Source organism: Hyla sarda, chromosome 7 (genome assembly GCF_029499605.1).
Source record: "Hyla sarda isolate aHylSar1 chromosome 7, aHylSar1.hap1, whole genome shotgun sequence".
NCBI lineage: Eukaryota > Metazoa > Chordata > Amphibia > Anura > Hylidae > Hyla > Hyla sarda.
In genome coordinates this window covers 65,069,372-65,096,420 of record NC_079195.1, presented here as the reverse complement: position 1 = coordinate 65,096,420, position 27,049 = coordinate 65,069,372, and the positions used below count along the sequence as shown (strand labels likewise).

At 47.6% G+C, this 27,049-nt stretch overlaps 1 protein-coding gene across 1 annotated transcript in view; it reads right to left on the bottom strand.

The window, feature by feature from the left end:
- Nucleotides 1–3,330: 3,330 nt before the first annotated feature.
- The window catches only part of BTAF1 (B-TFIID TATA-box binding protein associated factor 1), a 106,462-nt gene continuing 82,743 nt past the window's right edge, over nt 3,331–27,049 (bottom strand). The window contains exons 37-38 of the mRNA XM_056529386.1: nt 17,767–17,937; nt 3,331–4,261 (exon numbers count right to left, since the gene is read on the bottom strand). Of these exons, the coding sequence (XP_056385361.1) occupies nt 4,115–4,261; nt 17,767–17,937 (318 nt within the window). The 3' untranslated portion in view covers nt 3,331–4,114. The remainder of the gene's footprint in view (nt 4,262–17,766; nt 17,938–27,049) is intronic.

The following is a 27,049-nucleotide window of genomic DNA, read 5'->3' as shown; positions in this document are numbered from 1 at the left end:
GATTTTAGCTCCTCCCTGCCGTATGCGCTCCCGTATGGGACAAAACGTAGTGTGAACCCAGCCTTAAGCGGATATGGCAAACAGGAGCGATCGGGGGACCAGAACCATAGGTACACCACCAGGCGCTGGTTGCTGGCGAGGAGGGGTTAACGGCCCACTCAACAATGCACCGTGCCCCTAACTTGCATGTGGGGGAGCAGGCAGCGGCACGCTCCTATTGCGCCACGCTAGATAAAACAAAAAAAGGGAGAGAGTCTAATTAGAACCTGATGCTAGGAAGAGAGAAAAAAAAAAAAAAAAAAAAGAAGACCAGGCATGGAGAGAAACCAGACCTGTGTCTGCCTCCTCTGACACTAAGCTAAAACCGAGTTGCTCAGTCAGGAGGCGGGTATATCCTGCCGGGAGGAGCCAGCCTTCTTTAGTTTTTTGCCTACTGTCAGCTGCCTAGTGGCAAGCAGCATATACCCATGGTCCTGTGTCCCCTAATGAAGCGCTCGAGAAATGTAAAATAAATTTTTTTTTAAAAAGTTATGAAATGTTGGGATTTTTCACCAAGAAAGGATACAAGTAACGACGAAAATTTACCACTGTTAAAATAGAATAGGTCACGAAAAAAAACTCTCGGAATCAGAATAAAGAGGTAAAAGAATCTCAGAGTTCTTAATGCATACAGTGACAGTGGTCAGAATTGCAGAAAAGGGCTAAGTCCTTAAGGTGAAAATGGGCCGAGTCCCTAAGGGGTTAATACACATGAGCTGTAGGAGAGGGATCTGATCTTTGGTCAGCAATTAACTATGCTAATTTCTTGATTTATCTTGCTAGGTGAACAGTGTCACAATCTGACACAAGCGGGTGGTAGGGTTATCTATAAAATCACTATTTTTCTACACTAGACCAAAAATAATGAAAAAAATCCCTCTTACACCACCCAATTTAAAAGGTATTACTGCCACCACCTGTCAATTTCAAGCCGACGGGAAGCCATCAATCCAATCTGGATATGCTACAATTCCCAAATCTAATCTATCCCCAGTAGTATATCAAAACAGGAAAAAGATTAATCGAAATCTATAATGTAGCCGAACAGGTAAATAAATTTAAGACTATAACTTAGCTCTCTTCAAAAGGACAATGTGCGTCCGTTTTACCAGACATAAGGCGGTACTTCATAAATGAATGATTTATTATGAAAGAAAATATTCACAGTACATGTAAAAATAGGTATTAACAAAACAAAGTTTCACCACACAGAAAATGGGAAAAAACTAGAATCCTTACTTACAAAAAGTTAGAGTTCTATTGGGTCTAGTAGGAAATGGCATCTGGCATCCAAAATTAGATCTTGTCCCCCATACAAGAGCACCCTAGCCCCCCAGGTCTGTAGTTGTATACCCTGCTATGGACAGGTGATCCCTCTATGTTCAGCCCCTGGGCGGGACAAGGAGGAGAGAGATGTTGTGATACCTTTATGCCCAAAGAATAGGAAATGTCCTATCTTCTATCATGGGCAAGGCACCCACATAATTTTCTTATATTTGGGTTCTCCATCAAACACTCTTTCTAGGGGTACCTGACAGGACCCCTTTTTTTAATATGATTTACCCAGTGCATACAGTTTGGGCAGGGATCAATACACAAGAGTCATGTGAGGACTCATTTTAAAAGGTAGTATGATGGAGAATCTAACCATACAAGATGGGGGCTGCGGACATACTTCCCTGAACCCTATTTAATATTGGAAGACATGGCATTTTCACAGGGGGGCTACGTCCCAAACATTTCTTTGATCTACCGACATCAGGCCTTGGAGCTTGTTTGGCAGGTGGAGGTGTCAAATTTACCATCCAGGCAAGCAGTATCCATTAATTGGCACAGTTATGTTAATCGCCCCCAACTGGCCCCTGGATGCCATGGCTCAGACTGTCGTCTCCAGGTAGTTTGATCCAACAGGGCGGATTCTTTGGAGTGTTAAACACAGATAAGGGTAATGGAATAAAAAATTGTGCATACCGATGGACATTTTGCAGGACATATTACCAGTAATGAATGACAAATAATCACAATGCAACATGGATGCATATTTTAGCCATTGTATATGACAGACCGTCCTAGGGTGGATAAAACTATGGATAAAAAAAGGACAGAGCTCCTCATGGGATGATATCTTTGGTATATGTGGTGCATTACAATGGGGAAACAACGAAACCCTCTGTATTGTAATGTGTTCACCTGGTTTGGTTGTGTTATTAGACACCACCACTTACGCGCATTGACTATATAGCATGGTGCAGCCTTCCCAGTGTCTGCGTGGAGGGGAATCTCAGCAGAGAATTGCAGTGTGAATTAATCTTAAAAAAAAAATAAAATAAATAAATAAAAGCTGGGCTGCAGGCAATCCACACAGCCGGTTTGTAGGTGCAAGAAACTTCATTTGCCACCATAGTATTGCACCGCAACCCGGCTTTTTTTAAACTTTATTCACAGCCCTAGGGTGGAGTCTGGGGGATGAAATATCCCATCTGTGCTGCCTTAGGACTCGAAGAAATATTACAGGTAAGACAATTATGTTTATGTACTGCATTGTATACTTCCTGAAGTGCCTATGACTACCATTTAAGCTACTGTACAGGATGTTCTTTTTCTTTCTCCTGCAAGACTGTACATATGGACAGGGACTCTTGGTGGATTGGGGGGGGGGGGGGGGGGGTAGATTTTAGTTGGTTACCACAAATTGTAAAATGCAATAAAACCGATGTGAATAAAAAAAATAAATCTATCCTTCGTTTTTTTGCAGAACTTACACCCCCCCCCCCCCAACAGGGTGCATATTCACATGTTGTCGATACCCATTGCAGACAAAAATCCCATCCACATGTGGTAAACCAAGTAGCCAATGTGACACCCACTCACATCAATATATGGACTGCAGGCTTAATTCCTTGGATTTTGTGTTTAATAGTTAAGTGTTAATTGTATAGTTGTCTCGCATAGGACCTGCACACCTCTGAACTGTAATGGCAAAAGTCAGAAACAAGTGTCACATGAAGACTGACAAATTAATGAAAATAAAGACAAGTTAGTTTTTATTTTCAATTCAGATGGAATGATAAATTCAATACAGCACGCCACTGATAAAAATAGTGACAAGTTCATTTCCATTAAGTTTGTGTAATTATATATATATATATATATATATATATATATATATATATATATATATATATATATATATATATATATATTACATAGGGGAGGTCTTTTTCCACCAACACGTGAGACAACCCCTCAACGCCGCAAACACTCAAATCCAGACACTCACCGCATGATGAGCAGTATCTGAAGTATACAATATAAACTACATATACACAGGGTAAGAATCCTTTCTGCCAGTAGTACACATAGCAAATCTATATGTGCAAGGGACAGATAATCTATTAAAACAATGACAAGCACATCTGTCTGCGCTTTACAAAATGATATAATGCTAGACCTGCAGACTGCTGATGTAGAGGAGCAGAACATGTGCATAGTGCTAGATAACATTAATGAGAACTTTCGTTTTCTGAAGTTTTAGAATATTAATCCCCAAAAACCTGTAAATTATAGATTAAAATGTACAACCTTAAAAAAAAAACAAAAAAAAAAAACAAAAAAAAAAACAAACGCAAGCCACATTCATGCCAGTAGCTGAGGGCATAAAACTCATTAAAATGTGGCTTTTGTTCACTGCCATAGATCTACTGAGTGCACCATGGCCGTTCTGTACAGAGCCCGGTGTGAGGTCTTCACAGGAGGGCCACTAACCTAGTGAATGACAGTTCAAATAAAAACTTCTCAATACAAAAATATGAGGACAATATTACATGTTCAGGATAACAGCTGGCAGTGCATAACACAGCTGTAATGCACCAGTATAGCAGAGGATTCAAACCTCCGCGTTCCATCCTTTAAGACTGCATTATTCATGTGACACTCTCTCCCATTCCTAGTCTGAGCCAGTTCTTTCATGAAATGAACCAGCCTGGTACAGACCAACACCAGTGCCCATTGTACCATCTCAGCCTTTGCTGAATATCAGCAAAACAAAGGATGTGGCAGCAACCGCATTGGTGGGTTACTTTAGAGAATGCATAAAACTGTCGAGACTGAACTCTGTCTCGTACTGTTCCTGGTTCCACAGATCTCCCAGGTTGTCTAGGATTGTCTTCATAGAACTCTTCCCGCTGGTTTCTGATGTATCCATTTTATCACTCTTTCCATCCTAGAAAACAAAATATATAAACATACTTTGAGATTAAGATTTTACTTTTTAAATGATTTCTTGGATTTATATGAAAACTTCCGAAATCTCATTTTGCGCTATAATGCAGTGAGATTCACCAAGTAACGTCCTCAAGGACACCCAACAGGTCAAGATTTTGGGATAGCCCAGAGGACACTTGCGATTTCTGATGCACTGACCAATATTATACTTGTGAAAGACTTAAAAAGGGGTTATCCAGGAATGGAAAAAATGCTCAGATCAGCATAGGACATTAACCTTGCATCTATTATTCTACTGTGACCTTTTTATCTCCTGAACGTTTCTCTATTAAACCTTTTTGCCCTCCTACTCGTTCCTTTCCCTGCATGCTGTCTTTAACCCCTTCACGACCCAGCCCATTTTCACCTTCAGGACCTGGGCATTTTTTGAACATCTGACCACTGTTACTTGAAACATTAACAACTCTGGGATGCTTTTACTTATTCTGATTCCGAGAATGTTTTTTCGTGACATATTCTACTTTATGTTATTGGTAAAATTTCACTGATATTTGCATCCTTTCTTGGTAAAAAAATCTAAAAATGTCATGAAAACTTTGAAAATTTTGCATTTTTCTAACTTTGAAACTCTCTGCTTGTAAGGAAACTGGATATTCCAAATAAATTACATATTGATTCACATACAATATATCTACTTTATGTTTGCATCAAAAAATTGACGTGTTTTTATTTATGGAAGACACCAGAGGGCTTCAAAGTTCAGCAGCAATTTTCCAATTTTTCTCAAGATTTTCAAAATCGTACTTTTTCAGGGACCAGTACAGGTTGGAAGTGGATTTTAAGGGTCTTCATGTTAGAAATACCCCATAAATGACCCCATTATAAAAACTGCACCCCCCAAAGTATTCAAAATGACATTCAGTAAGTGCTTTAACACTTTAGGTGTTTCACAGTAATAGCAGCAAAGTGAAGGAGAAAATTCAAAATCTTCATTTTTTACACTCACATGTTCTTGTAGACCCAATTTTTTAATTTTTACAAGGGGTAAAAGGAGAGAAATCACCCTAAAATTTGTAACCCAATTTCTCTCAAGTAAGTAAACACCTCATGTGTATGTAAAGTGTTCGGCGGGCGCAGTAGAGGGCTAGGAACGGAAGGAGCGACAATGGGATTTTGGAGTGAGTTTTTTTGAAAGGATTTTTGGGGGGCATGTCCCATTTAGGAAGCCCCTATGGTGCCAGAACAGTGGACCCCCTCACATGTGACCCCATTTTGGAAACTACACCCCTCATGGAATTTTATAAGGGGTGCAGTGAGCATTTACACCCCACTGATGTATGACAAATTTTTGGAACAGTGGTCTGTGAAAATGAAGAATAACATTTTTCATTTGCACAGTCCACTGTTTCAAATATCTGTCAAACGCCAGTGGGGTGTAAATGCTCACTGCACCCCTTATAAAATTCCATGAGGGGTGTAGTTTCCAAAATGGGATCACATGTGAGGGGGTTGAAACAGTGGACTGTGCAAATGAAAAATTTTATTCTTCATTTTCACAGACCACTGTTCCAAAAATCTGTCATACATCAGTGGGGTGTAAATGCTCACTGCACCCCTTATTAAATTCCATGAGGGGTATAGTTTCCAAAATGGGGTCACACATGGATATTGTTTTGCGTTTGTCAGAACTGCTGTAACAATCAGCCACCCATGTGCAAATCACCTGAAATGTACATGGTGCACTCTCCCTTCTGAGCTTTGTTGTGCGCCCCCAGAGCACTTTGCGCCCACATATGGGGTATCTCCGGACTCGGGAGAAATTGCATTACAAATTTTGAGGGTCTTTTTCCCCCTTTTACCTCTTTTGAAAATGAAAAGTATGCGGCAACACCAGCATGTCAGTGTAAAAAATTTAATTTTTATACACTAACATGCTGGTGTAGACCCCAACTTCATCTTTTCATAGGGGTTAAAGAAAAAGCCCCCCAAAATTTGTAAGGCAATTTCTCCCGAGTACGGAGATACCCCATATGTGTCCCAAAACTGTTGCCCTGAAATACAACAGGGCTCCAAAGTGAGAGCGCCATGCGCATTTGAGGCCTAAATTAGGGATTTGCATAGGGGTATTCTATACCAATGATTCCCAAACAGGGTGCCTCCAGCTGTTGCAAAACTCCCAGCATGCCTGAACAGTCAATGGCTGTCCGGCAATACTGGGAGTTGTTTTGCAACAGGTGGAGGCTCTGTTTTGGAAACAGTAGCGTACCAGACGTTTTTCATTTTTATTGGGGAGAGGAGGGGGGGCTGTGTATATGTAGTGTTTTTTACTTTTTATTTTAAGTTAGTGTAAGTGTAGTGTAGTGTTTTTATGGTACAGTCACACGGGTAGAGGTTCACTGCAAGTTTGCCGCTGGGAGTTTGAGCTGCAGCGCAAAATTTGCGCCATGTAAAACTTGCAGCACTCACTGTAAACCTCAGCCCATGTGAATGTACCCTGTACATCCACATTTGGGGGGGGGGCAAACATCCAGCTGTTGCAAAACTACAACTCCGAGCATGCCCTTTGGCTGTCCATGCATGCTGGGAGTTGTAGTTTGGCAACAGCTGGAGGCACACTGGTGCTTCGCAACCAGTGTGCCTTCAGCTGTTGCAAAAACTACAAATCTCAGCATGCAGTGACAGCAGAAGGGCATGCTGGGACCTGTAGTTATGCAACAGCTAGAGGCATACTGCTACAACTCCCAGCATGCCCTTTGGCTGTCCGTTTATGCTGGGGGTTGTAGTTATGCAACAGCTGAAGGCACACTGGTTGCAAAACACTTGAAAGTTTATTACTTAACTTAGTGTTTCCAAACCAGTGTGCCTCCAGCTGTTACAAAACTACAACTCCCAGCATGCATGGTCTGTCAGTGCATGCTAGGAGTTATAGTTTTGCAACAGCTGGTGGCACACGGTTTGGGAAACACCGAGTTAGGAAACGGACAATGTTTCCCAGCTAGTGTGCCTCCAGTTGTTGCAAAACTACAACTCCCAGCATGCCCAGGCATGCTGGAAGTTGTAGTTCGGCAATATCTGAAGGATCAGATGTTGCCGAACTACAACTCCAGCATGCTCTTCCAGATGTTCCAGAACTACAACTCCCAGCATGCCTGGACAGACTGAGCATGCTGAGATTTGTAGTTTTGCAACATCTGGAAGAGCACAGATTGGAGACCATTATACAGTGGTCTCCAAACTATGGACCTCCAGATGTTGCAACACTAAACTCCCAGCATGCACAGAAAGCCAAAGGCTGTCTGGGCATGCTGGGAGTTGCAGTTTTGAAACTCCCAGAGGCAGCGGTGAGATCTCACTGCTGCCAATGAAGATGCCGCCCTGCTGCTGGAAACTCACCGCCAGAATGCACCACCGCCGAGACCGCCTGGAGGACGCCGCTCGCGCCGGGACCGCTAGGGACACCGCATGGCCGGGTAAGGGACACTTAGCAGAGTGGTGTGTGTCCCGATCCGTGAAACCCCCCGTGGTCACATGGCTGGCTATGAGTGATAGCCACAATCTTACCGGGCGCTGCGGGATGCCGCGAGTAGCGGTAAAAATGTTCATGACGTACCTGTATGTCATAGGTCGGGAAGGGGTTAAACTACAGGTCCCAGCATCCTTTGCTGCTGCTCTGTGCTCCCTTCCTCATAACTGCCATTTTCTGCCCCAGTCGCTTGGCCCCAACACTCAGAACATACACAATTTTTTTCATAACAGTGCCCCAACAACTGTATATGAAAAAAACAAACGCGTACCACCAGTGCCTCTAGGGTCCTGCTCCCAGGCGTCATACTTTCGCTCTGTAGGAAGATCACACCAGGGACCGGAGCAGGACACCAGGAGACAGTACGGGAGCACTGGAGATGAGTAGAGGTCTTTTTCTGCTGCAGATTCCGATGTAAACTGAATGACTGAACACAGCTTGAAATCTTGCACATCAAATCTGTGCAAAATACTGTATGTGTGAATAGACCCTAAAAGTAAGTACACACACATCCTGTGCATTTTATCTGCAAATGATCCTTTAACTGCAGATTAGAAGCGGTGCTCAGTCATTAGTTTGCATTAAAATCTGCAGCAGAAAATCCTGAGCATCAAATCTGTGTACGTGTGAACATAGATCCATTTCATTCGCAAAGGCATATTTACGGCAAGTTTCAGAAAATTCACAGAAGATAACATTGCCATGGCTCAAACTCAATAGGAAACTCTGTAAACCTACCCTAAGGGCTCCTTCACACAAGTGTACAGTCATGGCCATAAATGTTGGCACCCCTGAAATTTTTTCTAGAAAATGAAGTATTTCTCACAGAAGATTGCAACACATGTTTTCCTATACACGTTTATTCCCTTGTGTATTGGAACAAAAAAAAAAAAAAAAAAAATAGGAAAAAAAAAGCAAATTTGACATAATGTCACACCAAACTCCAAAAATGGTCTGGACAAAATTATTGGCACCCTTAATTTTTTATTTGGTTGCACACCCTTTGGAAAAAAACAAATCAATAAATCGGGGGGGGGGGGGGGGGGGGGGGAACAGGAACCATGGGAAGTACCAAAGCAGCCACCGCTGACTAAAAACCTTACGCCCTAAAGAGGCGTCGGCAGATGCAGAAGTGTGCACTTGGTAAAACTTGGTGAATGTGTGCACCGAAGACGAAGTAGCCGCTTTACACACCTGCAGGGCCAAAGCCCTGTTGAAGACCGCCCAAGAGGCCCCCACAGAGCGAGTGGAGTGAGCCGTGACCCGGAAGGGAGGATCTTTCCCCTTGGAACAATATGCTTCAGAAATGGCGGACCGGATCCACCTGGAGATGGTGGCCTTAGAAGCCGGCAAACCCTTGCGTCGGCCCTCCAGAAGAACAAACAGCGACTCCGACCGTCGGAAAGAAGAGGTGGCCGAAAGGTAAACTTGTAAGGACCGGACCACATCCAGATTGTGGAGAGAACGCTCCTTAGGATGAGACTGAGCAGGGCAGAAGGAAGGAAGGAAGAATGATATCCTTGTTCAGATGAAAGGACAAAACCACCTTCGGTTGAAAGGAAGGAACCGGCCGAAGCACTGCCTTGTCTTGATGAATGATCAGAAAGGGAGGTTGACAAGAGAGCTGCCAATTCAGATACCCGTCGGATCGAGGTCACAGCTTCCAAAAAGGCGACTTCCAACAGAGGAAAAAAAGAAAAATATGACGGATAGGCTCGAATGGAACAGATTGCAAGGCACTCAGGACCAAATTCAAGTCCTAAGGGGGAGTAGGAGACCTGTAGGGAGGAATCTCACGAGCTACCCCTTGAAGGAGAGTGCGAACTGAGGAGTCGGAAGCTAGAGGCCGCTGAAAAAGAATAAACAGCGCCAACACTTGGCCCTTGAGAGAACCAAGAGCCAAAAGCGTTTCAAGACCCGACTGCAGAAACGCCAGAAGGTTCGGCAGAGAAAAACGAACCGGGGAAAGAGAGCGGGCCTTACACCACCTTAGAAAGTCCGCTTCCCAGTTGTCCACCCCCGGGATGTGGATCGCTGATATGGAGGGAACCATGCGCTCAGATCAATATCTTTGATACCTCGGTCATGGCCGCGCTTCTGCGAGTGCCTCCTTGGCGGTTTACATACGCCACTGCGAAGAAGAGACTCCCAGTGCTGGAGACAAAGAAAGATTGCCAAGATCTCTAGGACATTGATAGGAAGCCTGGCTTCCTGAGGGGACCACCGGCCCTGGACAGTCTGGTCCAGGAGAACACCCCCAACCGCGGAGGCTCGCATCCGTTGTAAGAACCAGCCAGTTCAACAGTAGAAACGAGCGTCCGCTCTGAAGGAGGGGAGACTGGAGCCACCAAAGAAGAGAGACTGGCGAGCCGAGGTGGGCAGACCAATCCGGTGATCCGAGGACAGGGGGGGGGGATCCGTCCCAGAGAGAATGGCCCACTGAAGCGGACGGCAACGGAACTGTGCAAACGGAACCGCTGTCATGGCCGCCACCATTCTGCCCAGTACTGCCATGGAGGCACGAATGGACACTAGATGCAGGCTTCTCAAGTGAGGAACGCCGGACAGCAGAGCACTCCGCTTGTCCAGAGGGAGGAAAACTCGGGCGCTCCTGGTATCGAACCGGAGGCCCAGAAAGACCAGAGACCAGGAGGGAGAAAGGTTGGCTTTCTCGTCGTTGATCCGCCACCCAAAGCTGGTTACGGTCAGCAGGGTGATGTGGAGACTTTCCTTGTTCTGGATTCTGGACGGAGCCTTGATAAGCAGGTCCTCCAGGTAAGGAAGGACAGACACCCATGGACCTGAGAATGGCCATGACAGCCGCCAGGACTTTGGTAAAAACCCTGGGGGCTGTAGCCAGGCCGAAGGGCAGAGCCACAAATTGAAAGTGACCCTGCGGAACGGCAAGACTTAGAAAACGATGGAGGAAAAAAAAAAATAAATAAAAAAAAAAAAAATCGGGATGTGGAGATACGCATCCCGAATGTCCACCGAAGATAGGAATTTGCCCTGATCCATGGATGCCACGATGCGGACGGACTAAACCCTCCTTTTTTGGGGACAAAGAAGGGATTTGAATAGAAACCCTTGAAACGGTCCTGAGATGGGACGGGCACAATGACACCCGGTTGCAGCAGAGTGCGAATGGCCAAATGAAAACCTGCAGCTAGGAGCAGGTGAACGAGGAGGCCGGGATCGGGAAAAAAAAAACGATCCCGGGGAAAAGAAGCGAACTCGATTCAGTAAACGTCGGAGATGACGTCCCGAACCCAAGAGTCCTGGACTTGTTCCAACCAGACGTCCCGAAAAAGTAGTAAGCGACCGCCCACCCAAGAGGGAGTCCTGGGTGGGGGTGCCCCTTCAGGTTGAGGAAGGTTTGCGGGTTCCCGATTTAGCGGGAAATCGGTTGGAACGACTATCCTGCTTCCATGAGGGACGAAGTTTGAAGGATGGGCCCTGCCTACCCTGCGAGGGGCTCGATTTATCCTGGCGCCCATGGCCCTGGGAACGAAAGGACCGAAAGGAGGTTGACTTACGAAAACCCCCACGAGCCTCAGGGTGTTGCGCCTTGTTCTTTGGAAGCAAAGAACTTACCACCCATAGCCTCGGAAATGATGTCTAGCAGTTTCCCAAAAAGGCGACCACCAGTAAAGGCCACTTCCATAAGAGACTTCTTGGAAGCCGAATCGGCGTTCCAAGCTTTGAGCCACAGAGCGATGAATGGCGACTAGATTGATCCCACTGCCTCAAACGCGTATTTGGCCAAATTCTCGACCCGTTTGTCCTTGGGATTCTTAAAAGGAAGCGGCATCCGCCAACGGTAGAGTGGTGGATTTGGATAAACGGGAGACTGGGGGGGGGGTCAACAGATTGTGGAACAGTCCATTTAGACATAAGATCTTGAGGGAATGGACACAGTCTTTAACCGTTTAGTGCCTTGGAAGCGCTTCTCCGGAAGCTTCCAGGTGGTCTCCAGAAGTTCATCAAACTCCTTATGAGGATGGAAAACCTTGGGAGAGCGATGAGTATGTGTAAAGGAAACTTCAGGAGCAGGGTCCGAAGGTCCAGGGTCCTGTAGATGGAAGGTGTCCCTGACTGCAGACGCCACGGTGTCCACCAAGTCAGACATGGATGACAGCTCTTCAGAATCGGAATGCGGAGCCGGGTCCGAGTCCGCTAGTTCACCCAGAGATCGGGAACGGCGAGTGGAGGCTCCCAATCTAGGTGACCGGGATCTGGAAGGGCGGTTTGGGGAAGGAGAACGGTCCCTAGGAGAGCGGCCGCAAGACCGTGAACACTGCCTAGGAGCGGGAGACCTGGAGTGTGAGCGGCACCTGTTTTCAGGAGATAAGTCAGGATAAAAAAAAAAAACATGGGCGTCTGTGGGAGCGTCGACGGTCCGAAGACGCCGAACTTGTTTCCCGAGGGGAACGCAAGGAAGACTGCTTTAAGGCCGTAGCCACCTCCTTGGAAACCTGTGTCAAGTCTGAGATAGTTTGGGAAAGGGAAGACACCCAAACCGGGGCAGGGTCAGGGACCACAGTCACCGAAGGGCCATCTTGGGCAGGGGGAGTAGGGCGTGAGGAAGAGCTGGCAGAACAAGTTGGCTCAGCTGAACCCCCCGAAAATGTAACCTTACACCCTGTACAAGCATTGTAAGTGACCAAAGCAGGAGCCGCCTGAATGAAAGAGGGTTCAAAGCTGGGGGTGGACATTGCCAAGTACAGCTAACTAGTGACAGAAGAAAAACTGGAACAAGCTCACCCAGGTTCCTGACTGACGTCCCTGCAGCTTCAGGAATACAGGAGAGCCAGCTGAATAAGCAGAGATGCTGCGGCCGAGAAGGGAGACCCACAGAAGCAGAGTGCAGCAGCGTCTGTGAAGATGGCAGTGCTGGACCCGGAGCGGAGTCACGTGATCCCGAAGGGGAGGAGTCACCACGCACAAGCTAGCACGGGAGAGGCTGAGAGAGCCCTGGCGTGCCCTCGCTGATGCCGGATAGGCCGAACATGCCTTTCCCATGCGAGCGCTGCGGTCATTGGGCGCACAGAGAGCGCAAATAAGGGGGTGGAGCTACTCGCGGCCGGGACCAGGCCAAAGCCGCGGACTAAAGTAGCGGCCTGGCTCCCGGCCGAAATGCCGCCCTGGCTTACTCAAGTTCATTTTGGCAAAATGTAATCTTGCTTTTTTAACGTCTGAGTCAGCAGTGGGGTCCTCCTAGGTCTCCTGCCATAGTGATTCATTTAATTTAAATGTCGACGGATAGTTTGCGCAGACACTGATGCTCCCTGAGCCTGCAGACAGCTTGAAAATCTTTGGAAGTTATTTGGTGCTGCTTACTTACCATTCAGACTACCCTGCGTTGATACCTTTCATCAATTTTTCTCTTCCGTCCACACCCAGGGAGATTAGCTACAGTGCCATGGGTTCCAAACTTATTGATAATGTTGCGCACTGTGGACAAAGGCAAATCTAGATCTCTGGAGATGGACTTTTAACCTGGAGATTGTTTATATTGTTCCAAAATTTTGGTTCTCAAGTCCTCAGACAGTTCTTTGTTGTTCATGCTTAGTGTGGCACACACAGACACAATGCAAAGACTAAGTGAACTTATCTGCTTTCAGGTGTGTGATTTTTATATTGCCCACACCTGTTACTTGCCCCAGGTGAATTTAAAGGAACATCACATGTTTGAAACCATCTTATTTTTCCACAATTTTGAAAGGGTGCCACTAATTCTGTCCACCCCATTTTTGGAGTTTGGTGTGACATTACGTCCAATTTGCCTTTCCCTTTTTTGGTTTAGTTCCAATCCACACAAAGGTAATAAACATGTGTATAGCAAAACACATGTTACTGCAATCCTTTTCTGTGAGAAATACTTCATTTTCTAGAAAAATTTTGGGGGTTCCAACTAGGGATCGACCGATATCGTTTTTTTAGGGCCGATACCGATAATCGGTGCAGATTAGGGCCGATAGCCCGATATTCCGGTATAAGTTTTCGGCTATTTAACCCCCTGCGACACCGCTGCAGATCATTGATTTAAAGCGGGCGCTTTAAATCAATGATCTGCAGTGGCTTTTGCGGGGCCATAGACCGCCGCCGCCACCACCCGCTTGGTCGGCGGTCGCGGTGCGGGGGGGGGCGGGGCATTATCGGCAAGATAATTGCCGATACAGATAATGCCCAAAATCGTGATTATCGGCCATACCGATAATCGGTCGATCCCTAGTTCCAATATTTAACCCCTTAACGACGAAGGACGTAAATGTACGTCCTTGTGACGTGATACGTAACGCACCAGGACGTACATTTACGTCCTAAGCATAACCGCGGGCATCGGAGCGATCCCGCGGATGTCAACCATTAACCCCTCAGATGCCGTGATCAATACAGATTACGGCATCTGCAGCATCGCAGTCACTTAAATGGATGATTGGATCGCCCGCGGCGATCCGATCTTCCAGCACGGCAGCCGGAGGTCCCCTCACCTGCCTCCGCTGTCTTCCGGGAGTCTTCTGATCTGCCTTCCCGCAGACCAGAGCAGAAGATGACCGATAACCCTGATCAGTGCTGTGTCATACATAGCGATGAACAGGATTAGCAGTCCCTATGGGGCTATAAAAAAAAAAAAATTTTGAAAAACCCTCCCCCCCCCCCAATAAAAAAATTAATTGTCCCATTTTCCCTATTTCACCCCCAAAAAGTGTTAAAAATATTTTCTATACATATTTGGTATTGCCGCGTGCGTAAATACCTGAACTATTAAAATAAAATGTTTATTATACCGTACGGTGAACAGCATGAACGTAAAAAAAAAAAATAAATAGCTGCTTTTTTAGAACATTTTATTCCCCCAAAAATTTATAAAAAATGTATTAATAGTTTTATATAAGCAAATATGGTATCAATAAAAAGTACAGATCACTGCGCAAAAAATGAGCCCCCATACCGCTGCTTATACGGAAAAATGAAAAAGTTTGGGTCTTCAAAATACGGGGATTTTAAACGCACTAACTTGGTTAAAAAGTGCGATTTTTTTTAAGCGCAACAGTAATAGAAAAGTACGTTATCATGGGTATCATTTTAATCGTATTGACCAAAAGATTAACCACCACATGTCATTTTTACCGTAAATTGTACGGCGTGAAAACGAAACCTTCCAAAATTAGCAAAAATTGCGGTTTTCTTTTTAATTTCCCCAAACAAATAGTATTTTTTGGGTCGCGCCATACATTTTATCGTAAAGTGAGTGATGGCATTACAACGGACAACTGGTCGCGCAAAAAACAAGCCCTTATACTAGTCTGGATGAAAATATAAAAGTTATGATTTTTTTTCTCCATCTCCATTGTGGAAAAATCGGCCACATACCCCATTGAAGTCAATAGGGTCTGTGGCGGATTTTCAGCAGTGGAGATTCTGCTGTCAAATCTGCTGAGGATAACCTGCTTCTTTAAAAAGGAAAGGAAATATGCTAAATATTTTCTGTTGCAGATTTCCCTGTCCATTGAGGTCAATTAGTAGCAAAATCTGCAGCAAAAGACGCACGTGTAAAAGGATTCGTTCAGGATTCAGGTAGTGTTTTTTTGTGGCATCATGGTGTTTTTGCCATATTGTTACAGAGATTGTACCACAACAAAAATGCAATGTGTGAATAAGGCCTAATACAGAAGGGCTGTGTGACGGACACAGTGCTACTCTGTAGGGATCGACCGATGATCGGTATGGCCGATGCTATCGGCCGATAATCACGATTTTGGGCATTATCGGTGTCTGCAATTACCTTGCCGATAAGCTGATAATGCCCCGCACCGCCCCGCGACCGCCACCCCCCCGCGTCGCACCCCCCACCGTGATGCTGGGCGGTATACCGGTATGGATTTTTGCCCATACCGCTATACCGGTCGGGCCCCTCCCCCACCCTCCGAGTCAATAAAAAAAAAATTAACTTACCCGTAATGGGGGTGGTCCGGGCCAACCATCCTTCCTTCCTGTAGTGTCCGGGGGCGTTCCGGGTGAAGAGTGAAACGGTCCGGGCTGTCCTTCTCCGGCGGTCATCTTCTCCACTCCAGGCAGGCTCCGGCCTAGTACACTGCATAGACTCCGCTACGCTGTGACGTCAGGTGCGTCGCTGCGCACGGGCGTCACTGCGCACGGGCGTCACTGCGCAGCGGCGTCTATGCAGCGTACTAGGCCGGAGCCTGCCCGGAGTGGAGAAGATGACCGCTGGAGAAGGACAGCCCATACCGGTTCACTCTTCACCCGGAACGCCCCCGGACACTACAGGAAGGATGGATGGATGGCCCGGACCACCCTGACAGGTAGGGGGAGAGAAGCGGGTGGTGGCCTATGGCCCCGCAAAAGCCACTGCAGATCATTAATTTAAAGCGCCCGCTTTAAATCAATGATCTGCAGCGGTGTCGCAGGGGGTTAAATAGCCGATAACTTATACCGGAATATCGGTATAAGTTATCGGCTATCGGCCCTAACCTGCACCGATTATCGGTATCGGCCCTAAAAAAAACGATATCGGTCGATCCCTACTACTTTGTAATATACATTGATCATTTCAACATAAGATGGCCTCTCAGAGGACATCATATGTTTAAGGCAGCATCAACATAATGCTTTTGTATGCCAGGGCCATCGCAAAAACGACTATCCAGCAACGCAGACTGCTTCAGCTGCCGTTGGATAGCCGTTTAATGTGCCCCGATGAGTCACTCATCTGTCCCTGGAGAATTAACCCTTACCCCACACATGTCCCTGCCAGGTCTCACTGTCTGCAACCAACCCCCCCCCCCCCAGGATAGTGCTACCGTGGACAACTCTCCCCCAGGATTTGCCTTGTCCTAGTTCCCCCTCATCAGGAGAGGGTTAAAAGTAAACAGCAGCTCCTTACTTTCCAAGATCATCAGTGGTACTGCTTCCTTCATCAGGTGGTGCTTCCTTCAGTGAAGGTGACTGTCTCCTCTATCTCAGTGCAGGAAGGCTGGTGGCAGCCCGTCCCCCTCCTGCATCATCATCTACTACTGCAGAGACCAAACCCCTCCACCACCCCTCTAGGCTGCAGCATACAGAGTAGAGTGAGAAGAAATGTTTGTCTCCCTCGCTCTCAGTCTCTTCCTAGTGGCCCTGTAAGAAATGCTAGGCAGGAGAGCTCTCCCCCTTGCGGGAGGCAAGTCACATGTCTCCCTCTGAAGGTTAGTCACAGGGTCTCCATCTTGGCAGTTGAGTCATGTGGTCTGTCTCTGAAGGTGGGGGCTGAGCGAGGAGGGACAGCATCTGAGACTGAGGTGCCACAACAGGGAGGCAAAAGAAGGTTTTCATGAAATTTCAGCATAGGAGGAAGGGTGAAAGCAGTAATTTTTAATTGATGTTAATTGAATAAAAAAGGAAGGAGGGCACTATTAATAGAATAAAATTATTAACTGGAATACCCCTTTAAAAGGAATAGTCTGGCGAAGTATAACTTATTACCTATCCAAAAGGATAGGGGATAAGTTATAGATTTCGGGGGGTCCAAGCGCCGAGACCCCCGTGATCTCCTAAACTGGGCCGTGGCAGAAAGCTGGAAGGGGGCGTGCCAACCCCCACATGGAGCACTGGCTGACATGGAGGTGGTGGGCCGGACGCAAATTGCTTGGGCCCCGTGGAGGAGATTGCAGGGGTTGGGGCTCAGTGCCCAGAACCCAAGCGATCTATAACTTATCCCCTATCCTTTGGATAGGAGATAGTTATATTTTGCCAAACTACTCCTTTAAGCATCCAAACAAATCACGTTCTAGGGTTTTCTGAGAAATCAATATGGGGCCTTGTAAATTGCCCACCACCCATGAGCTGTATCTGGTAATGCAGCGTGGCCACATTCAGATAACACTGCAATACCATACACAACCTCTACAAGGACCATCATTACCAATACTATATACACACACACTGTAAATGCTTGCTGATGTGATCTTCAGTCTCACCTTGTCAAGTGTGAACAGGTCCAGCAGCTGCTCAGTGCCCATACTCTGTAAGCTGGCATTTTCCTGACTGATAACAGTATTTGCAATACTCATCTTAAATTTCTGCAGACCCATAATTTTCTCCTCCAGCGTTCCTCTTGTAATAAGCCTGTACACATTTACTACACGTTTCTGCAACAAAGTGAAATTATGGTAAACGATTACAGTATGTGTATACAAACAAGTACAGTATGTGTATACAAAGATCAAGGATTTTTTTTGGAGAGTTCAAGAAAGATCCTTTATTATATCTGAAGGACATATTTTCCAATATTTTATTCTGGTCATGTTTCCATTTATTATGACAATCCATTTAAAAAAAAACACCAAAAAACAAAAAGACAAACACTAATCTGTTACTGAAAAGAAGTGGTACACAGTTGTCATGTTACTTCTTAACCCCCTTAGGACAGATCATTTCTCATTCTGGACAAAATATGTTTTTACGTTTCTCAGGTATTTGGGTTCAGTTGTCATGTTTTTCTCACATGTAATGTACCCATACAAATGATATATTTCTCACGACATCTTATTTTATTAGTGGTACACTTGTTAATACATAGAGTCATAATCTGGTTAACACATTTTTACATTTCTGGCATTTAAAAAAAATTAGTTTATGGCATTTACTGGGCGATAAATATGATGCTCTCTTTAGTTTGTGGATTAGTACGATTATGGCACACCCAATTTATATAGCTTTGGATATGTTTTTCCTTTTCTCAAAAAAGCCTCGGCCTTGCAAATCTGCGAGGCTGAGGCTTTGTTCTGGAGAGCCCAGGATGCACCAACAGAACAGGTAGAACGAGCCACAACCCTGAAGGGAGGACTCTTCCCCCTACAGCGATAGGCTTCCGAAATGGCAGACCGGATCCACCGAGAAATGGTGGCCTTTGAAGCAGGTTGTCCCTTACGACTACCTTCCGTAAGGATGAAAAAGGAATCGCACTGACGAAACGAAAAAGTCAGAGAGGTAGGACCTAACAGCCAGAACCACATCCAGTTTGTGGAGTAAATGCTCCTTAGGATGAGAAGGAGCGGGACAAAAAGGACGGAAGGACAATGTCTTCATTGAGATGAAAGGCCGAAACAACCTTAGGCAAAAAGGAAGGATCTGGCCGGAAGACAACCTTGTCCTGGTGAATCACCAGAAACTGAGAACGGCAGGAGAGAGCTGCCAATTCAGACACTCTCCGAATGGAGGTGATCGCCACTCCTTGAAGGAAGGTCCGGACATGAAAATTAGAAGCCAGAGGACGCTGGAAAATAGAAAGGGCTTAAACCTGACCCTTAAGGGAACTGAGAGACAACCCCAGTTCCAATCCCGACTGCAAGAAGGAGAGAAGACAGGGAATAGAAAAAGTAACAGGAGACAAGACCTGAGCTTCACACCAACGAAAATAAGACCGCCAGGTATGGTGGTAAATTTTTGCCGAGGAGGGCTTACGAGCCTGGAGCGAATTACTTGGGAAGAGAAACCGCGGGGTCTCAAAACCGCGTTCTCAACTGCCACGCCGTCAAATGCAGCGACTGTAAATTGGGGTGACAAAAGAGGACCCTGAGACAGCAGGTCCGGACGAAGTGGAAGGCGCAGCGGAGCGTCGTCCAGGAGCCTTACCACGTCCTTCGGGGCCAATCTGGAGCTACCAGTATGACTGGAACGTCCTCCGCTTTGAGCTTCCTCAGAACTCTGGGAAGGAGCGGAAGATGAGGGAACAGATAGGGCAGGGCAAACCTCACCCAAGGAATCACAAGGGGGTCCACTGCTAGAGCCAGGGGGTTCGAGGACTTTGACACAAACTGAAGAATCTTCCGATTGTGCCGAGACGTGAAGAGGTCCACGTGGAATGCCCCAGAGGTCGCAGATCTGCGCGAAGACCTCTGGATGTAGGGACCACTCGCCGGGGTCGGCTGAGGACCGGCAGAGGACGTTAGCTTCCCAGTTGAGTACACCCGGAATGTGAATCGCCGAAATGGCCGGAACCTTGTTTTCCGCCCAGATGAGAATCTTTGTCACCTCGGCCATGGCTGCTGATCTGCAAGAGCCACCTTGCCGATTTATGTACGCTACGGCCGTGGCGTTGTCCGACTGGACGAGGACAGGGCGGGTCTGAAGCAGCGACTCCAAAAGACAAAGAAGAATCTCCCTCATTTCCAAAATGTTTATCGGAAGAAGGGCTTCCAGTGGAGACCAGAGGCCTTGAACCGTCCAGTCCCTGAACACACCGCCCCAGCCCGACAGACTGGCATCTGTTGTAACTACCTGCCAGTGGAGGGGAAGAAATGATCGCCCCTGAAGAAGGTGGGAGCGGAGCCACCAGAGCAGAGACAGACGGACCCAACGAGAGAGCAATCTTGCGATCGAGAGACAGAGGAGATCAGTCCCATCGAGAGACAATCACCAGTTAAAGTGGGCAGTAATGAAACTGGGCAAAGGGTACGGCTTCAATAGCCGCTAATATCTGACCCAAGAGTTCCATGCAAATGCGGATGGAAACTGGGACCTGGGCCCGAAGGGAGCGGACTCCTGACCGGAGAGTCAGACGTTTGTCCGGCGGAAGGCAAATCCGGGCAGAAGCAGTGTTGAATTGAAGTCCCAAGAAGATCAGAGACTGGGTGGGAGAGGGGACAGATTTGTCCTGGTTGACCATCCACCCGAAGCGATCCAAGGTCTGGAGAGTGAGCCACATTCTCCAGAGTCTGGACTCTGGTGGGAGCCTTGATGAGAAGGTCGTCCAGGTAAGGGATCACTGAGACTCCTCTCGACCGCAACAAGGCTAACACTGGCGCAAGGATCTTGGTAAAGACCCGAGGAGCAGTGGCCAGACCAAAGGGGAGGGCTACGAATTGAAAATGCCCCTCCGGAACCGCAAAGCGGAGGTACCGCTGATAGCCGGGAAATATTGGAACATGGAGGTAGGCATCCTTGTTGTCCACCAAAGAAAAACTCCTCTTGTTCCATGGATCCCACTACTGAACGTAGAGATTCCATTCGGAAGTTGCGGATGAGAAGATGAGGGTTGAGACACTTGAGGTCCAAGATTGGCCGCACAGAACCGCCCTTCCTGGGGACCACAAAAAGATTGGAATAGAAACCCCGAAAACGTTCCTCTGGAGGAACGGAGACAACTGCTTTGTCAGAGAAGGAGAATGCGGTGGCCTGGGACGACAAGGAGGAGGAGAAGGAGGAGGAGGAGAAGAAGAAGAAGGAGAAGAAGAATAAGAAGTCCCTGAATGTGTGTGGTCCAGATGTCTCGAAAAAAATAAGAGACGACCTCCCACCCGAGAAAAATCTGCAAGTGGGGGCATCACTTCATGCGGAAGTGGGTTTGCGGTTGCCCGATTTGGCCGCAAAACGGCCGGAATGGTTGGTGTCCATTTCAAAGACGGGCGCGGCCGGAACTAGGGAGCCTTCTTGTCCCACGAAGGCACCTGCCCAGACCGCTTATTGGGGCCAAAAGTCCGAAAGGACCGGAAGGAAGAGGACTTCCTTTGGGAAGTAGAGCGAGCCTCATCTTGAGGCAACAAGGAACTCTTACCCCCTGTCGCCTCAGATAATCTCGTCAAGGCGCTTGCCAAAAAGACAGGCACCAGTAAAAGGAAGCTCGGTGAGAGACCTTTTGGAGGCTGCATCCGCATCCCACGCCTTAAGGGCCGCTAAGTGACCCACAGCAAAGGCAGCACAACGGACTGACTGCATGGAAGCAGTGCACAGAAAATCCCCAGCTTTAGAGAATTGGAGAACTAATGCAGACAGATCCTCTGGGGGGGGGATCCTGACAGGATACCCTGACGGAGTTTTGAGCACCACGCCGATAGGGCCTTGGACATCCATGCAGAGGCGAAGGTGGGAAGCAGAGAAGAGCCTGCTGCTTCAGAGGCAAACTTCGCTAAGGACTCCACCTTCTTGTCCGTCGTATCCTTAAAGGCAGCCGCATCTGCTAGCGGCAGTGTAGTAGCCTAAGGGTGGGTTCACACTACGTTTTCTCCCATACGGGAGCGCATACGGCAGGGGGGGGGGAGCTAAAACCTCGCGCTCCCGTATGTAATTCATTTCAATGAGCCGGCCGGAGTGAAACGTTCGGTCGGCTCATTTTTGCGCCGTATGCGCTTTTACGACCGGACCTCAAACCGTGGTTTACCACAGTTTTAGGTCCGGTTGTAAAAGCGCATACGGCGCAAAAATGAACCGACCGAACGTTTCACTCCGGCCGGCTCATTGAAATGAATTACATACGGGAGCGCATACGAAGGCATACGGGAGCGCAAGGTTTTAGCTCCCCCTGCCGTATGGGAGAAAACGTAGTGTGAACCCAGCCTTAGAGAGGCGGGAAATTGGTGAATCCACCGAGGGAGGGGAAACCACCTTAGAGACAAGGTCCTTGGCGAATGGGTAACGCACTTGAACATTCTTCATTCCCGGGAACCTCTTGTCCGGATGTTTCCATGCAGATTCCAGAAGGGTGTCAAATTGAGCACGAGAGCTGAACCTTTGAGGTGCTGCTTTAGCTAGATGAAAGGATACTTCAGGAGTCGCGTCCGAAGATCCTGGGTCCTCTAAGTGAAAGGTGTCTCTTATGGCTGCAACCAATGAGTTCACCGTTTCCACTGTATCAGAGCGGTCCTCTGAGTCAGATGCCGATTCGGAAGCCTCATCCCTCAGTTCACCAGGAGAATGAACGAGTGGAGGCAGCCCTGGAGGGGGCGACCCTGAACGGGTACACGGCTCTGGCGAGGCAGAGTGGCGACTCCGTGAACGTCCTCTGGAGGAGCGACTTTTGTGACCAGATGACACGGGGGGGGGGGGCAACAGGTCCCACAAGGGGAGCACCCACGTCTACTTGAAGACTCAATGGAAGAGTCAGAAAAAGCACCTCTAGTAAGCTTGTGAGAGCGTGAAGCATGTGGAGAAGAGGAGCGGGGTCCTTTAGATGGACGGCGCAGGGCAGACCTCTTCAAGGCAGACACCATGTCACGGGAGGCCTCAGCCACCGAACGGGAGACTTGAGTCAAGTCAGCCATATACTAGGATAGGAAGAAACCCAGGCTGGAGGAGCCAAATCCACCGGAACTGAAAGAACATCCGGGGGTGCCAGGGGGTCTGGGGGAGCAGTGGAGCAGGCAGAGCAAGTGGGTTCAGCAGAACCAGGCATTTTGGAATTACAGCTCTTACAGACAAAATAGGAAACTAACATTCCAGTTGTCTGTTTAGAGGGAGGAACAGTTCTGGGTACGGACATAATGAAAAAAAGAACTCGAGTCTGTGTCCCCAGGGCAGCTGCTGTGAGGAGAACTCCGCTCTAGTATAGCTAGAGAAGGGAGAAAAAAAAACAGCCAATGGCCAGAGGGGCGTGCCTGGAGCAGGGGAACTGTCTGATCGGCCCTTGCCACCTACAATCACGCGCACAGCACTGATTGGAGGACGATTCGCGCCTCCAGTAAGCTCTGGCGGCCCTGTGGGCGGAGCTATAGCGCACCGGCCGTCGAAATGCCGAAGAAGAAAATAGTAATGGCGCCCACTCCTTGCCCCGAGCGCACATCATCCGTATATGCGCTCGCGGGGAAGTGAGCGGGCGAGACTCATATTCCCCGGCAGCAGTCTGCTGCCGAAAGCGAAAGTCAGTCGACGTTTCATGCGCTCGTACAGTATAAGCGCCGCGGCTGTCAGCCGCATAAGTAAAACACACACACGCATTTAAATAAAGTGAGCCATTCACCCAAAAATGCCACTGCTCGCCCCAGAAATAAAGATAAAGCCTCGTCAAGGCCAGCTCCATTAGACCCTGAAAGGTGGGCCAAAAACTGAGGGTATCCAGGGAAAAAGGGAATATATATTATATATATATATATATATATATATATATATATATATATATATATATATATATATATATATATATATACTCACCTCAGTCAGAAGAACTTACCTAATGGAGTCTTCTGTGAGGTCTTCAGTTAGCTTTCTGTCACCTGCATCACGCCGAGCTACCATGTGCGAGCGTGGCGAGCAGGGAATAGGGGGACCTGGACCCATGAGGTACAACCCCAGGCGCTGACCGTTGGCGAGAGGGGGTTAGCACATATACACAATGTCTGTGCCCCCTCAATCGCAATGGGGAAACAGTGAGCAGCAGTACCTGAGTCCCCACCTGAAAACATGAAAGAAAAAAAAAATAAAAACTAACATCCCTAACTAGGAAAATAATAAAACATAAGACTTGGTCTGGAGAATTCCAGACCATGTCCACCTCCTTCAGACACTAAGCTAAAAACGGATTAGCTCAGGGCCTGGAGGCGGGTATATCCTGCTGGGAGGAGAAGACTTTTTTGTTTCCATAGTGTCATACCTCCTAGAGACAGCAGCATACACCCATGGTCTGTCCCCCAATGGTGCCGATAGAGAAAAAAAAAAGATTTTGAAAAAAAAAAAAAAACACTAAAATGTATGACAGTGATACCTACATATGTACTTTGTGTATAAGTGTATTTATGGCACATGATAAATATTGATTTAGCAAACAAAGTAAAAATGGAGTGATTTTTCCACAGCAACCAATCACAGCTCAGGTTTCACTTTACCAGAGCTAGTTAGCAAAATTTTTCTCAGTTTAATAAATCTGGGCCTAGGTGTTTTCTACAGATTGTTGCATTTTAGAGTTACTAAAATCAGTCTGTTGCAGCAGGAAGACTTTGCTATGAGTGGGGAGAGGCGTTAAGCTAAGAGCAATTATGGGGTCTCAGCACCCAGACTCCCACAAAAGAAAACCTTTAAACCTGCCAAAAAGGAGATTTAACACTTACCGTAAAATCTCTTTCTCCAAGGATCCATTGGGGGACACAGACCGTGGGTGTATGCTGCTGTCTCTAGGAGGTATGACACTATGGCAACAAGAGAAGTCTGCTCCTCCCAGCAGGATATACCCGCCTCCAGGCCCTGAGGTAATCAGTTTTAGTATAAGAGCAACAGGAGAGGACCGACAGGTCAAGGGAAAAAAAAAAACACGAACTGTCCGAGAACCAGATGAAAATATATAACTGAACACACCCTCAGATAGAGAAAAACCCAAAAGGGTGGGAGCTGTGTCCCCCCAATGGATCCTTCGAGAAAGATTTTACGGTAAGTGTTAAAAAATCTCCTTTTCTCTATCGGCTGCATTGGGGGACACAGACCGTGGGATGTACTAAAGCCGTCCCTTGGGTGGGCAGATAATCAGATAGGCAGACGGCTGTTCCACTGCCGCCTGCAGCAGTCTACGGCCCAGACTAGAACCTAGAGAAAGTGTGCAAAGACGACCAAGTAGCCGCCATGCAAATCTGCAAGGCTGAGGCTTGTTCTGGAGAGCCCAGGATGCCCCAACAGAAACGGGTAGAATGAGCCACAACCCTGAAGGGAGGAATCTTCCCCCTTACAGTGATAGGCTTCCGAAATGGCAGACCGATCCACCGAGAAGTGGTAGCCTTGGAAGCAGGTTGTCCCTTACAATGACCTTCCGTAAGGACGAAAAAGGAATCGCACTGACGAAACTAAGAGAGAGGTAATAACTAACAGCCCAAACCACATCCAGTTTGTGGAGTAAATGCTCCCTAGAATGAGAAGGAGCGGGATAAAAGTTAGAACAATGTTCTCATTGAGATGAAAGGCCGAAACAACCTTAGGCAAAAAGGAAGGATCTAGCCGGAAGACAACCTTGTCCTGGTGAAGCACCAGAAACTGAGAACGGCAGGAGAGAGCTGCCAATTCAGACACTCTCCGAATGGAGGAGATAACAAGAAATCGCCACTTTCCAAGAAGAGAGACGCAGGGACACTTCTCCAAGGGGTTCAAAAGGTTCACCTTGGAGTACCCCCAGAACCAGATTCAAGTCCCAAGGGGGAGAAGGTGACCGATGAGGGGCAGCATGTGCCACTCCTGGAAGGAAGGTCCGGACATGAGAATTAGAAGCCAGAGGACGCTGGAAAAGAAAAAAAAGGGCCGAACCCTGACCCTTAAGTGAACTGAGAGACAACCCCAGTTCCAATCCTGACTGCAAGAAAGAGAGAACACTGGAAACTGAAAAGGTAACAGGACACAAGACCTGAGCTTCACACCAACTAAAATAAGACCGCCAGGTACGGCGGTAAATGTTTTCGGAGGAGGACTTATGTGCCTTGAGCATGGTGCGAATGACTTGGGAAGAGAAACCGCGGCTCTCAAAACCGCGGTCTCGACCGCCACGCCGTCAAAGCAGAGACGGTAATAGGGGTGGCACAGGAGACCTGAGATAGGTCTGGACGATAGGGAAGGCGACATGGAGCCTGACCATGACGATGTACCACGCCCGCCGGCCCCAGGCTGGGCCACTAGAATGGCAGAAACGTCCCACTGAGAGTTTCCTCAAGACCCCGAAAAGAGAAGAAAGGGAGGAAACAAATAAGGTAGGGCAAAGCCCGACCACCAAATAGAAAAGGTAGGGCAAGGGTCGACCAAGAGAGAGGAACACTTTGGTTCTGGCGGGACCAGCAGAGGTCCACGCCTGGAGTGCCCCAGGGGTTGCAGATCAAAGCAAACACCCCTGGATGTAGGGATCAGTGCCTTGGACGACTGAGGATCGGCCGAGAAGATCACATCCCAGGGACGGCCAGACTGAAGATAACCGAGATGGCCGGAAACCCGAGTTCCACCCAGGAGGGAAATTCCCAAGAAGCATGCGAAGAAAGAATTGCCCTAGGCCCCAAAATGTTGAAGGGGAAAAAGTTTCTTGGGGGGGGCAAGACCCCAGACCGGGCGGTCCCTGAAAACACCTCCCCAGTCCGACAGACTGGCAGGGATGGACAGGAAGGAACACACCCGGAAAAAAAATGAGGGGGAAAACAAAGCCACCATATAAGGGACTAACAAGACTGACGAGAGATGACGATCTTACGGCCGAGAGACAATGGAGACCTGTCACACCGGAAGAAAATCAGCAGTTGAAGAGGTCAGTGATGAAACTGGGCAAATGGCACGGCATCCACGGCCGCCGCCAATCGACCCAGGACCTCCATCCAAAAGCGAATGGAAACTGGAGCAGGGAGCCGAAGGCATCAGACTCTTGAAAAGAGTCGGCTGAGTTGAAAGTGGGCAGAGGCTGCATCGAACTGGAGCCCCAGGAGAGCAGTTGGGCTTGTCCCAAATGACCATCCAACCGAAGCGAGACAAGGTCTGGAGGTTGAGACTAAGACTCTCCAGGATATGACCATCCAACCGAAGTGAAACAAGGTCTGG